This window comes from Chanodichthys erythropterus, chromosome 20 (genome assembly GCF_024489055.1).
Source record: "Chanodichthys erythropterus isolate Z2021 chromosome 20, ASM2448905v1, whole genome shotgun sequence".
NCBI lineage: Eukaryota > Metazoa > Chordata > Actinopteri > Cypriniformes > Xenocyprididae > Chanodichthys > Chanodichthys erythropterus.
In genome coordinates this window covers 7,605,111-7,619,604 of record NC_090240.1, presented here as the reverse complement: position 1 = coordinate 7,619,604, position 14,494 = coordinate 7,605,111, and the positions used below count along the sequence as shown (strand labels likewise).

At 37.2% G+C, this 14,494-nt stretch overlaps 2 protein-coding genes across 4 annotated transcripts in view; both read right to left on the bottom strand.

Annotated features, from left to right (window-relative positions):
• Positions 1 to 14,494, bottom strand: part of LOC137009742 (IQ motif and SEC7 domain-containing protein 2) — an 89,936-nt gene that overhangs the window by 1,140 nt on the left and 74,302 nt on the right. The window contains exon 4 of one of the 2 annotated variants that reach the window (XM_067372209.1): positions 202 to 357. In XM_067372209.1, coding sequence (XP_067228310.1) covers positions 246 to 357 — 112 coding nt within the window. In that variant the 3' untranslated portion in view covers positions 202 to 245. The remainder of the gene's footprint in view (positions 1 to 201; positions 358 to 14,494) is intronic. The other variant, XM_067372210.1, reaches the window with a different exon arrangement.
• iqsec1a (IQ motif and Sec7 domain ArfGEF 1a) overlaps positions 1 to 14,494 on the bottom strand; it is a 53,032-nt gene that overhangs the window by 33,566 nt on the left and 4,972 nt on the right. The window contains exon 1 of one of the 2 annotated variants that reach the window (XM_067372203.1): positions 3,203 to 3,558. The exons of the other annotated variant lie outside the window; for it this stretch is intronic. Within the exon in view, the coding sequence (XP_067228304.1) occupies positions 3,203 to 3,267 (65 nt within the window). The 5' untranslated portion in view covers positions 3,268 to 3,558. Of the gene's footprint in view, positions 1 to 3,202; positions 3,559 to 14,494 lie in introns of those variants that run through there. 2 annotated transcript variants of the gene reach the window in all.

The following is a 14,494-nucleotide window of genomic DNA, read 5'->3' as shown; positions in this document are numbered from 1 at the left end:
CAAGTCATTTTGTTCATTTCAGCAGAATATAATTGAAATGTTACATGTTAAATTCCCCAACACCTAATACTTATGCAAACGTTTATCACATTTGGAATAAAAAATAAACTATAGGCTGATGCAGCTATGAAGGCCAAATCATGAGTAAGAAATTATTAATTAATTGCTTAGCAATGTCTTCAGGCTATGAAGTCTGTTCACCTCACATCCCTATCCGATTCGTCCTTTCTTTTGTCACCTCACATTTATCCCGTCTGTTCCCAAGAAAGATTAGATACCTCTTGCGTCTTCGGGTTCGAGTCATTAGTCCCGTCAGTGTCTGAACTGGGCCGTGACAGCCTCGTATGCAATGTAGTACTGGAAAAACAGAAATGATTAGTTCGCCTTTTGAGTCTTCGGGTTCAAGTCGTTCATTCATCCCGTCACAGCCCCATAGGCAGAAACAGAAATAAGTCCTTCATTGTTCTGTCACATGACCGCTTCCCAAAAAAAAAAAAAACTAACTACGCACTTTTGTAAGGAACGTTGTGAATGAACTAATTAGTTTTTTTCAACACGGCAGTCACGTCACGTGAAAAAAGAACGAAGGACTCAAACCCGGAGACTCAAAAGATGGACTAATCGTTTCTGTTTCTGCATTCAGCCTATGGGGCTGTGACGAGATGACTAACGACTTGAACCCGAAAGAATTGAGAAGTGAACTAATCACTGTACAGAACCTATGGGATGTTGCGTATGCACGGTCAATATAAAATGAACGAATCATTCTCTGAGAGAATAGTCTCAGTCATATTAAAAATTCGTTCAAAATGAAAGATTCGTTCAAAATTAACGACACATCACTATCTAGAACTACAATACCCATCATGTTTACACAGGACAGGAGAGCTTTTAGTCAATAAACAGGAAAACAAAGTAACTTGACGTTAACTTATTTGAAAAAGCAAATCACTGATTCTGACACTTTTTTGGTTTGTCAAACATTAGTGGAGCATGTTCATACGTAGCTGTGCTGAACTGACTGATCTACTTGACACTAGTTGCTTAAAGGTGCCATAGAATGCTTTTTCACAAGATGTAATATAAGTCTAAGGTGTCCCCTGAATATGTCTGTGAAGTTTCAGCTCAAAATACCCCCTAGATTTTTTTATTATTCAATTTTTTAACTGCCTATTTTGGGGCATAATTAGAAATGCGCTGATTCAGTGCATGTCCCCTTTAAATACTCACGCTCCCCGCCCCCAAGCTCACAACTCTATAAAACATTGCATAAACAAAGTTCACACAGCTAATACAACCCTCAAAATGGATCTTTACAAAGTGTTCGTCATGCAGCATATCAGATCATGTAAGTATAGTATTTATTTGGATGTTTATTTGATTATGAATGAGTTTGATAGTAACCTAGGCTGCGGCTAACAGGATTTTAAAGCTTACATTACACACTGTTGGAGAGATTTATAAAGAATACATTTTTATGATTTTTTTGTTTTGTTTATGAATTATACAGACTGTAAGTGTTTAATAATGAAAATAACGACATGGCTCTGTTCTCCGTGAATACAGTAAGAAACGATGGTAACTTTAACCACATTTAACAGTACATTAGCAACATGATAACGAAACATTTAGAAAGACAATTTACAAATATCACTAAAATATCATGATATCATGGATCATGTCAGTTATTATTGCTCCATCTGCCATTTTCCACTATTGTTCTTGCTTGCTTACCTGCATAAAGTCTGTTGATTCAGCTTTGCTGCTCCAGATGTTAATACTGGCTTGTCTAATGCCTTGAACATGAGCTGGCATATGCACAATTTTGGGGCGTACATATTAATGATCCCGACTGTTGCGTCACAGTCTGTGTTATGTTGAGATTCGCCTGTTCTTCAGAGGTCTTTTGCACAAATCAAATTTACATAAGAAGGAGGAAACAATAGTGTTTGAGACTCACTGTATGTCATTTCCATGTACAGAACTATAATTAAACTACTGTATGCTGAGGTAAATTCAATTTTCAATTCTAAGGCACCTTTAAATTCATTACAAGAGTGATTTAGAAAAATAAAGTCTGTTCTGAGAACAGCTTCATTAGTTTATGGATGCCACTTGCTTTGATATTTTGTTTTCTAATTCAATAACATTAGGGGATTTAAACTATGACTTAAATGTTGTAATAGTTTGAAGCCTCTATATATTAGATCTCTTTCAATTGATCACTGCATTATTGGATGATACAATTACTGGCAATCAAAATAATCCCACAGACATCAAATAAACAACAATATTACAGAGAGTGTCCCAAGTGAAAGAGTTTGCTATAGGACAGTTGGCACAGGAAGTGAGGTGGCTGTTGTGTGTCCTGCAGCAGAGGAAGCAGCTGTCCCCTGCTGATCTCTCTGGGTGTTATTCTGTTATCTAGCTCAGCACTGCCGACATGTGACATTACACACAATACTACACAAGAACACAACACACAAATGTTCAGCTGAAAGCTCAGGCCTAGATTTCCATCACTACAGGATAAAAACAAATTCCACAAAAGGTTAAAAAACACAAACTGCTACTTTAATTTGAAAATCCTTGCCTCAAGACCTTCCAATATTTAACAGAGAAGCACAGACCTTCCATAACAACAGTGGACATTATAAATAAACCATAACATGAGCCTTTAAAGTGCTCCTCTGCACGAAAACCTCGAATAAGACGTCTAACTTCAGTCAAGGACATCTCTGACTAATAAATAACCCATATATATTCAGTTTCAGACTGTCTTTGCGAGGAACTCTTCTTGTGTGTTAGAGAAGGACTGTCATGTAACACATGGGATAAAAAAAAAACACCTTCATTAATGTGATCATCTCATAAATATAGAGCAATGCTGGTGTCAGGACACATGACCAGTGCCACAGAGACCACAGAATGAATGGAACCTGTGCTGAATTTACAGAAACCAGGTCAAGAGCATGTGATGTGCTTCTATAGGTGCAGGGTTTCAATACTGACATTATTGTATATTACATTGTGTTGTGAAACCATTACTGACTTGAGAAAGGCCACTTCAGTAACATACTCCAGTATAAACAAATAATTTTGACTTTAATGCCATACATTATTAATAAATGCATACTTAGTCAAACCGCATTGTTTAAATACTAGTTCAGACCCACAAACACTAGTTATAGTGCAGTCTTACCAGCTGTCCAGCTCCAGTTCAAGCAGAGACTGTGTTTTCTCGGAGTTGCACTGCAAACACCACATGTCTGCGGAAGAATGCGCGTCCACAAAGCAACAAACTCCACCATCACTGGATCCAAAAACTCCACAGCTCTGAGCTCAGCAGAATAACAGTTCTCCTGCTCACCGACCGCTGTCACAGACAGAGCCTCTCTCTCTCTCCTTCTCTCAGCGTGAGGGGGCAGGTCTGTGTCACATCAACCAGGAGGAATTCCACCAACAGATCTGATGCCAATAGCTTTGAAACGCAAACCCTGTTTTAGATGTAAGAGGCTGTAGCAGGGAGAAGGAGGGAAGGAATGAACACTCACTTCTGCGCAGACCGGCACAGGAATGCAAGTGGGAAATCGAGGAAGCACCTCTATTAATAGAGCCTTTCAGAGAGAGAGAGAGAGAGAGAGAGAGAGATTGTCCTGTTCAAACTATCCAGCATTTGCTGCTCTACTCTGACCATCATGTGTTTATGATTCATGTGTTTAGACTCTCAAAGACAAATTAACACTCTTTCTCAGCATTATAAAAACATGCTGCATGAAAAAAAGACGCTGAGTATTTGACCTTGCTTGAGTGACCTCTCTTTGACTTTATATGGGAATTTTTAAAACGTTACAGTCCTTGATGCTGATTGGTCAATAGCCATGTTTCATCTATGATACAGTACAGCTGCACTCTAAAAAATGCTGGGTTAAAAAATAACCCAAGTTGGGTTAAGTATGGACAAACCCAGTGATTGGATTGTTTTAACCCAATGGCTGGGTTAAATGTTTGCCCAACCTGCTGGGTAGTTTTATTTAACTCAACTATTGTTTAAAAATTACTGTATTGCCTGCTTAAAATGAACCCAACATAGGTTGGAAACTAACATTTATTAATAAATTTAATAAATATTAATTAAATAAACATTTATTAAATTGTTTATTAATAAATGTTTATCTTTTTATTATTATTGTTGCCTCTAGTAATTATGTTTCTGATTTTTAATTTCCAACATATTTTAGGTTCATTTTAAGCCAGCCATATAGTCATTTTTAATCAATAGTTGAGTTAAATAAAACTGCCCAAAACATTTAACCCAACCACTGGGTTAAAACAACCCAATCACTGAGTTTGTCCATTTCCAACCCAACTTGGGTTGTTTTTAACCCAGCAATTTTTAGAGTGCATGACAGCTTCACCAAATCACCGTATCACTGAAGACTTTAAATATAGAAAGTTGGTGCTCTCATATTACTATGAATGGGAGACATTACAATATGTACAATATGGCGGAATAAGACCCGCCTTCTAAATAAAAGAGCCAATCAATGATTAGTAAAGTCATTGCGTCACTGCGGCTGCATTGGCGGATCTATAGCCTGAAAAATGATCTTTTTTAACACTATTTGAACATAAGAAACAACATTTATGAGACAGTTGTCAGATTTCATTGGTGATTTTTTAAATATGATATTTATATGAAACTTTGGTATCACTGCATAACACCCTTAGCAACCACCTTTAGCAACATAAACAAACAATATACTGTCACAACAGTATATTTCATGTATATATTCCAGTATTCCATGTATTTATGCATTTCTAAATTAACTCTATTATTTATATAATCAAGTATGATTGAGCCCTGCTGGAGTAATGTCTGCGTCGTTCACCTGTACGCTTGAGGCCATAGCATTCCCCGTCAAAGAAAGTCTCAGGCAGGAGATACGTGTGTGTGTGTGTGTGTGTGTGTGTGTGTGTGTGTGTGTGTGTGTGTGTGTGTGTGTGTGTGTGTGTGTGTGTGTGTGTGTGTGTGATAGAGAGAGAGAAAGTGTACACTGTTTAATGATGCTTTTGGTGTCTTATTAGGCAAACTCGCACTGTGCCGCGAACCGGTCTGGTTTAAACTAAAAGACAGGAAACATGTTTTCTCATACTGAGAGATAAACAGATGTTTGTGTGTAAGACATATCATATTGTGTCAAAAAATAAATGACACAGCGCATGAGGACAGTTCCAGTCTCTGTAAAGAGGCCTTACATATAACATTCTCTTGCCATTTACTGGGGGTTGAAGGGTATAACACAGGCACTCTGCTTTCCTGAGATCACAGGAGACATCTATTTGATGTTTGCTTTTACATCTGCAAGATGTATTTTTAGTGTTTGCTCATCTGCCATATGTCTCTAAGACGTTTCCTGTCGGATGATAAATAGAAATCTTCGAGACGTACCTGTGCTATCTGAGTTCATATCATGCCACACAACAGTGACTGCTTTCATTACACTGCGTTCCAAATTATTATGCAATTGACATATCAGTAAGATTTCAGTACAATAAACATTCAGATTTTAGTTTTTCTAAGTTAAAAAATAAAAATGTTTGTTTATTTATCCATGTCTTTTTAGATAACTGGTATCAATCTCAAATAATTTGCCAGATCTATTGAAACCCTACTTAGAGGTTGTTCCACATTATTAAGCAAGAAGAAAAGGATCTTTCTGAAGATGAAAAGCATGAAATGGTTCAATGTTGTGCAAAAGGCATGAAAACAACTAATTTTGTGTGAAACTGAATGGAGATTATCAAATTATCATAAGATTTGTGAGTGATTTAGAGCACAGCAAAACTCTGTCAGATAAAGGCTTATTAATGAAAGTTCCTGTCAAAAAAATTAATTGTATTAAAAGGGCAGCTATAAAAAAAGCCAGTGTTGAGCAGCAAACAGGTATTTGAAGCTGCTGGTGTCTCTGGAGTCTCAAGAAGCTCTCCATGCAGGCTGGCAGTTGTGCGTAAAGATGCATTTCAGCCACTCCAAACCAAACCTCACAAAGAGAAACATTTACATTTATTTATTTTTTTTATAGCTGCCCTTTTAATACAATTCATTTTTTTGACAGGAACTTTCCTCAATAAGCCTTTATCTGACCGAGTTCTGCTGTGCTCTAAATCACTCACAAATATTATGATAATTCGATAATCTCCATTCAGTTTCACACAATATTAGTTGTTTTCATGCCTTTTGCACAACATTGCACTATTTCATGCTTTTCATCTTCAGAAAGATCTTTCTTCCTCCCCATATTGCATGAGAACTGTGACTTGCTTAATAATGTGGAACAACCTCTAAGTAGGGTTTCCATAGATCTGGGAAATTATTTTGTCTGAGATTGATACCAGTTATCTAAAAAGACATGGATAAATAAACAAACAAACAAACAAACAAACAAACAAACACTTTCTTAGAAAAACTAAAATCTGAATGTTTATTGTACTGAAATCTTACTGATTTGTCTCTTGCATAATAATTTGGAACGCAGTGTACACATAATAATAAAATCATATGATTTTTTTCTGTATCAATTTACTTTGAAGCCTTTATGGAGGTTGTCTGAGTTCATTTTCCTTTATTCTCAATTTCTATCTCTTTCTGTTCTTAGTTATGGTGACAATTTTGTCATTACAGCACATAAACTCATTCATTGAATCATTAGGAATAGATATTATACAAAAAGCTACATCATATATTGATTAAACTACATCATTACTATTTCACATTACAACCATCAATGTTTCAGGGAAACATCTGTCATCTGCGTTTGTTGGGCTTTAAATATTTCAAAATTCTAAATATATGGTCAAAAACTGCAAACACTTAAAACCAATTATTCACAAAAAATATAAATTTAGGATTTTTGATTGTCTAATAAAATTTTCATCCATTGGGATTACACAATTTAAAGATAAACAAATTAACTTTATGAATATTTGTCAGTCATACACAAATAAAACAGGTCAGATTTCTGCACTCAAAAAATCATGGTATAGTTTGTCAACTATTTGCATTATTTGATTTTGTTTAAATAATTATATTTTCAAAATGCATTTATTCAAATTGCATAGAATCTGGTCATTGTGAAAGTTTTTTGAAGTACATTTATTTAGCTAAAAAGTAAGAACATAGTTAAACAAGCAATTTAAATTAGTTTAAATAATGTATTTATTGATCATAAATATATAAACAATATATAAACCTGATTGTTGCATATTTAAAACACATTCATTTTACTATTACAGAAATCAAACCTATTTCTTACCTTGTTTTGTTTATATGACTGACAATTATGACATCACATTAAGTTTATTAGTTTGTTTATGTTACAACTGTGTAATCCAAATGGATGGAAATTTTATATGCAATTCAGATACAGTACATCTATGATAATTTGGCTTTTGTATGACAGAGCATTATAAATACAGGTGGAGTCAGAAGAGTGTCGCGTGGACTGACAGTACTGATGGTGAAGAGGTGCGGGAGGGTTCACTGGCCCGCTCTGAATAATAGCATCTGAGGTGACAGGAAAAAGAGAAAATAAGTACCAGATGGCCAACCGTTTCCTTTACAAGGACACCAATCACTGCGCCTGCATTGCTGGATGAAGGTGACCACGTCCTCTAATTAGAAGCGGGACATTTCTATCCCTGTGGAGAAAATGACTGCTTCCTTTGGTCTGCTGCGTCTAAAACTTCAAACCTTGCATTGCTAAAGAAGGGAACTAATTACAAGTTCAGAGAAGAAATGTGAAGCCGTACAAACATCCATTAGTCAACAGTTACAAAGAAAGATTGACACTGACAACTGATGTCTCTGATCATGTGACAGAACGGGACGGGGCTGTTTTATTCGGTCGCAGTGAAGTGCAGCTGTCCCATACAGCCAACTTACGCATGCGTCACCTGTCACATCCCCAATCCCACGTTTACTCCTCAGTTCACCACTGCAGAAAACAGTCATGCACACGGCAAGCTTCAAAAAAGGACATAGGAAACGCTTGAATGTGTCCACTTTATGATGATCATATACTTGGGGAAGGGCTCACTGTTTGGACAGACTGTTATTGATGGAAGGAGTCTGTCCGACTTGTTTGCAGTCAGGCTGATGTCAGATCCGGGAACTCCAACTGGCCCTCCATAAAACATCTGCTTCAACTCAAAGCATGTGCCTTCAATGACTAACTCCCACCAGGCCCACAAACCCTGGTGTCTGGCCAGTTATTATTATATTCTCATTAACCAGCCTTAAGTAATCTCAAAGTTTTATGGTTTAACAAGAACTGACCAGAAAATATGAAGAGAAAAGGGACCCCCACCCTCAAGGGTGTTGAAAAGCTACAGCAACCCTGAAAAAAAGCAGAAACTGATGTCATTCCATATTTCTGATTCTGATGTGCTTTTCCTCAAAGCAGACCTGTTATGTGGTCAAAACTGCTGTGGCTCGTTCGACGGGCTGAGGATCTGGTGTGGGATCAGAAGGACTCCAAGAAGAAGATCTGGGGCAAAGTGTTTTTGCTCCTTCGGAAAGGGGACGCCATTGTGTCGGGGACGTGTGTCGTCACGAGCCGGAGGGTTTAATTTGGATTTGTCTGTGCATGTTTTTTTTTTTACTCTTATAGATGGAGTTCCCATTGCCATGCATTATACAACTGACAGACTGCAACAGATGGAGTTAAAAATCATCATTTGTGTTCTACTGAAGAAAAAAGCCGAGCTCCTGGAGGCGTGCCTGCTGTCAGTGCCGTGGGCAGAGCTAAAAAGTCACGAGCGTTTGTGATTGTCTGTTAGTTGCGACATCATTATAAATAAAAAGGGGAAAAAAAAAACATTTGTGTCGTTTACATTTTATGCACTTGCACGCTGATTGCCAAGAAAACACAGACATCTGATGCAGCTTTACTCACCATCCGCGATCTGCAAATCCAGCACCAAACTGGGACTTGTTTACAAAGTACTCATCACCAAAATCCCAGGAACAAACAAACCTACGTACACAACTCTGTTGCTGCCCCGGAAAAACAAACTTCATCCACGCTGGGTTATTTGGGAAGCTGAAAAAGGTAATCCTTCCCTCAAAACCAAAAACACACTTCTTTGGTGAGAGGATCTTCGTCTCATTTTGAAGGCTGTGTCCTCCGGAGGTCGCATTTGAAGGCTGCATACTTCATCAAGGATGTCATATTTAAGAAAAGTAACCATAATAAAATTGAGTGATATTCATTGTGAGGCGTAAAATACTGTAATTAATGGTTATTTTTCTTAAATGAGACTGCCTCGATGATGTATGCAGCCTTAAAGAGAAAAATTCTGAGACATGTCCACAACCGGAAGTTGTATATTTGGCACAGAAATACTCTGTCATACGTCCATCTCGTGTTTTGAAACTTTAGCCATGTTTAGCATGAGAATGCAACTCTTTAACAGTGTAAATAAGTTAGAATGCATGAAATAGCATTACACCCCCTTTAAAAATATCTATATGGCAGATTTTTCCCCATTTTCCCCAGTTAACGTCAAGCCCTGTTTACAGCTATATGCTCGGTTTATGTAAAAAATTCCAGCAAGTATTACTCATTCTGACAGCAAGGGCATCTTCACTGAAGTGTTTGCATTAAGCAGATAGATCACAGCAGAAAAAGACAGCACAATAATGTTGAACTACTGTATCTTCTCATTTTGGTGGAATATTTGTTGTTGGACATTAAAGTGTGCAGAAGACGAGGGGCTGCACAGTAGAACTTTATGTAACAAAACAAAAGAGAGTCATCCGAAGGAGGAGGCAATGCTGTGCAAAGACAACTCCAGACAGCGAGGAACTGAAACTGAGGACATTATATACACAGGAACTGATGAACTAAATGATGAACAGGTGTGTGATAATCACTAGGCATTTCTCAATGTCAAGGAAGGATCCTCGGAAGCCAGAATTTCGAGGATGCTACATCATCAACATCCGTCGAAGGACTGTTCCAATGTCGAGGATCCTCAGAATTTCAAACAAGGACTGAGTCCTTCGTTCGAAAAATATCCCATATACAGAAAAGGATGCATATGTGTAGCCTTCGCGCTCTAAAATCACCCACAATCCTATGCGTGCAGCTTTGCAATCTTGTTCAAAAAATTCAAAAAAAATGTCGGACGTTAGCAGGCAATATGCTTTCAAATGTAAGTATATTTACGTTACCAAACATTTGTAGTAGTAAATATGTCAGATAAATAAAGTTTACGTTTAAATGACAGTACAAATTACTACCGTATTGATATTATAAATTATACAAATACCAGTTACCTTATTGATGGCTAACTGAACCGGACCGTCATTTAACAATTGTTAGCTTGGTTGCCGTCACCGCCATTTCTTTTACCTTTTCACTGACGTAATGACGCAATGACGTGCACTTGCTAGTCTGTTCCATTTACGTGTTCTCCGAATGCTAAAGAGGAGCCTCGCCTAGCCTCTGAAGGAAGTGACTTGGAAGGACCAGTCCTGCCAAGGAAGTATCCTTGACATTGAAAAACGCCTACTGATACAATGAATAACCATGGCAACAAGCATAAACAGAAACACAGGAAATTACAAAAACAAACGACAAGTCCTTGAAAACGAAACAGAAAAACTGCGTCTGAAATCGAATACTTCTCTACTATATCAGGGTTTATGCTTATGCTTATGTGGTAGCATTTGTGCGAGTGCATGGTTATGCACTCAGTTAAATTCACTCTTGCCCAATAGAACGCCGTTGTATCAGCAGCTGCTGCAGTCCGTAACTTTTTTGTGTTCAAAATGAACAAAATTTATATAATGAACGAGTACATCATGAATCCATTTTACAAACCGCGTTTTTGTCTTATCCTGACCTGAATCACTACGATACGCCTATAATAAGTGTTTATATTCTGACTATTTTAGACCGGTCGGCTCGGCTCCACTGTGGACTAGTCCAATACCTGAGTGACTTGTCATAGACATAAAGAAAGAGAAGTAGCTCCGGCTACTTATGTTTTTCCTTTAACAGAGGCCAGAGATGCTGAAGACAGATGCAAAGAGGAGAATATTCTGTAGCAGGCAGAGCAGCTCACTGTTCACAATGCTCGAAATATAGGAAAAAAAAATTAGATATTGAATTGGGGTGAGGGTTTATATGAATGTATCTCTGAAGGGAACTTGCTGTCTTCAGAAAAGTTTCAATGGCAGTGGCATCATAAATGGGTTCATTTTAAGTGAGCAATACAGTAATGTTTAAACAATAGTTGAGTTAAATAAAACTACCCAGCTTAACTTATTAATAAATGTTCATTTATTAAACATATTAATAAATGTTAATTTTCATCATAAATGGGTTCATTTTAAGTGAGTAATACAGTAATTTTTAAACAATAGTTGAGTTAAATAAAACTACCCAGCAGGTTGGGCAAACAATTAACCCAAACACTGGGTTAAAACAACCCATTCACTGGGTTTGTCCATTTTCAACCCAACTTGGGTTGTTTTTAAACCAGCATTTCTTAGAGTGTAGGATTAAATTAATCATCAACTAAATAAGCTCCAGGGCTCATTGGCTAGCATAAATGACTTTTCAGCTCTTGCTCTCGAGTGAGAAAGACTCTATTTTCTCAGGCCTCAAGCTCACACGGATCCTCTAAACTTCACTGAACTCCAGTGACAGGGGAACTCTTTCATGAGAATGCATGGAGACAAATACTGTGCCAAAACTCTTGCTTTGACGTGTGTAGTGATGACAATGCAGAAAAAGAAACTTGGGTCTTAACCTTAGGTTACACACACTCACTGACGGAAGAGCTCACAAGTGCCTTACTCAAACACACGTACTGTCTGGAACATTTGGTGCTGAGATCAGCTAGACCCAACAACAGCATCAGTGCCACCTCAACACAAACATACCGTCACATGAGTCAATGAAAAATGAGGATGTCCAAGGAAAATATGTCTGCAAATAATTCAATCAAGTGTGTATTCATGTTGGGTTTTATACATTTTTGTAAAAAAATTTATATCATTAAAAAAAAGCTTACTTGATGGTAAACTTACACATTTGCTCAGCACGCACATGAGATATCAGAATTAAAAATATACATTCTTTATTATTAAACCAAAATACAAAGCAGCTTTACAGAAAATCCATGATACTAATGCTTATAATCTTAATATCTTCAATGACTTAAAGTTGCATTTATCAGATTAGAGCTGTGCGATAATTTAGTTTGATTTTAGCGATGATAGTTGAGCAGTTGAGATTTGCTATATATCCTTAAACTGTATGTATGAGATGTACTATATATCCAACTTTAAATATATTGCTGGTTGATAATTTTGTTTAAATTATGCAATGATTTGATCAATTAAGAAGTTGATATTTCTTATTTATATTGCTTTATGTCAGTATACTGTAGGTAGAGTTATTACTTCATTATATGTTGAGGTTGAGGGTTATGAGTTTAGATGAGTTTATCATTTTTGCTGTTGATTTAACCAGTGCTGAGCAGCAGGTCTGTGAGAAGACGACAGCAGCAGACAGTACAGCACAGTGACAGAAGATCCCAAGCTTATCTCAAAGATCTCTGCTGCTGTCATACTTGACTTGATGCCAATGTTTTTTGAGCTTTTTCTAAGGATTTACATAAGGAAGACTGGTTTTGAGTTGGTTCTTCCAGTAGGAGAGAAGACACTGAATCATTCATGAGAATATCGCATTCCCTCTCTGACCGAACACAGAACACAGAACACACGACACCCAACACTTCCACTGCTCATCGGCAGCTTACATAAGAGGCTCTCAGATATGATTGTACATTGTTTATAGTTTGTGTACCAGTAGATGGGGCAACAACATCACATCTGAACTCTAGTTTCCAGCACTGAACTACTGTATAGTGGTGCAGTCAGTGTAATAGTTAAAGCTTGCAGCCAATAAGTAAGGTTGCTGGTTCAATCCCAGAGAAACTTGCCATGAACTTTCATCCAAGATACTTAACCCTGTAAATTTGACGTATGAAAAAATACTCAGGAAAAAAAAAAAAAAAAAAAACTTTTTGCTTTTAAAAAGAACAGTTTATCAAACCTTTAGACAAAATATATAAATAATTCATCATATTTAATACATCAGGCTTTTATTGCTCATATTGCTCAGAATAAGCAGAATATGAAGCTCACACTCCAGGAGGAAAAAACAGCTCAATTTTATTCAGAGGCCCAAGCAGAGCAAAATAAGCAATTTAAAGAACTTGCTGATATTTCTATGACCAGAAAGTATGAAATTCTGATGCATATAATGTACATTGGTGAGATCTTTAAAACAGTATAGAAGATACTGACATAAAATAAATATAAATATCAGTCAGCTCTCTATATCTGCTAATCATATGTCTTAGTAAGATTAAATGCTTAGTTGTATGATCAAAGCTCTGTAGTTTTAAAACATATAATGCAATGCAATAACATTATGAGAGAAGAACAAACAAAATTTCTCAAAAGCCTGATCATATTTGACACTCATGATTTTTCTAAAAAAAAAAAAAAAAATGTATAAATTATCAAGTAAACCTGAGTTGCTTCAGTAAGTGTTAATCCTGAAATATTACTAACAATATCAAGGTGATTCTTACGTTTACTTGATAAAAATCTGTAAAGATTTCACAGCAAAAACACTACTGAACCATGAGCTGAAGGTGGATATTTGTACAATTATACTAAAAGACTTTTACTTGATAAAAAGTCTAAACTATCAATCATGGAAATGTATCAACTATGATACAGTAGGCTTTATTGGGTTAATCTTAGTTTATTTTTTATAAATTATCAGACTTATTCAACTGGTGGACAATACAATTGGTGAATAAGTCCCATAGACTTACACTGAAGGAGGCATCCCAGTTAGAACTGGGAGGAAGTGGCAGGCACAGAAGGCAGTTGAGCAGGCAGAAGCGAGGCTGAGACACGCCATGTTGGTAGGCTCCGTGGCAGCCGGACAAACTGGGATTGGTAGCTACACGAGACCATGCTACGACAAAGCCTAGGAGAGAGAGGGACATCACCTGATCCAAGGAGAGATCCATGCAGGTGGAAGAGGAATGCTGGAGTAGGACAGTGGCTATGCGCAGGAGCTTGGACTACTTAGGACCATACAACTATAAGATCAACTGGGCAGAACTTTGGAAGACAGAACCAGCTAGATTCAATTTTCTGATCCAGTCAGTGTATGATGTCCTTCTAACCCCAGCCAACTTGCATTGTTGGGGTTTAGCTAATACCCTGGCATGCCCACTGTGCCTGGCAAGAGGTTCCTTAGGGCACATCTTGAACTGCTGCCCAAAAGCCTTGGGAAAGGTGGAGCATTGCGCAGGTGCTGAGGGCAGTTGACACCATCTGCATTGCAATCCAACAGAGCAAACATCAGCTCCCAATAAGGCACAACATCACCTT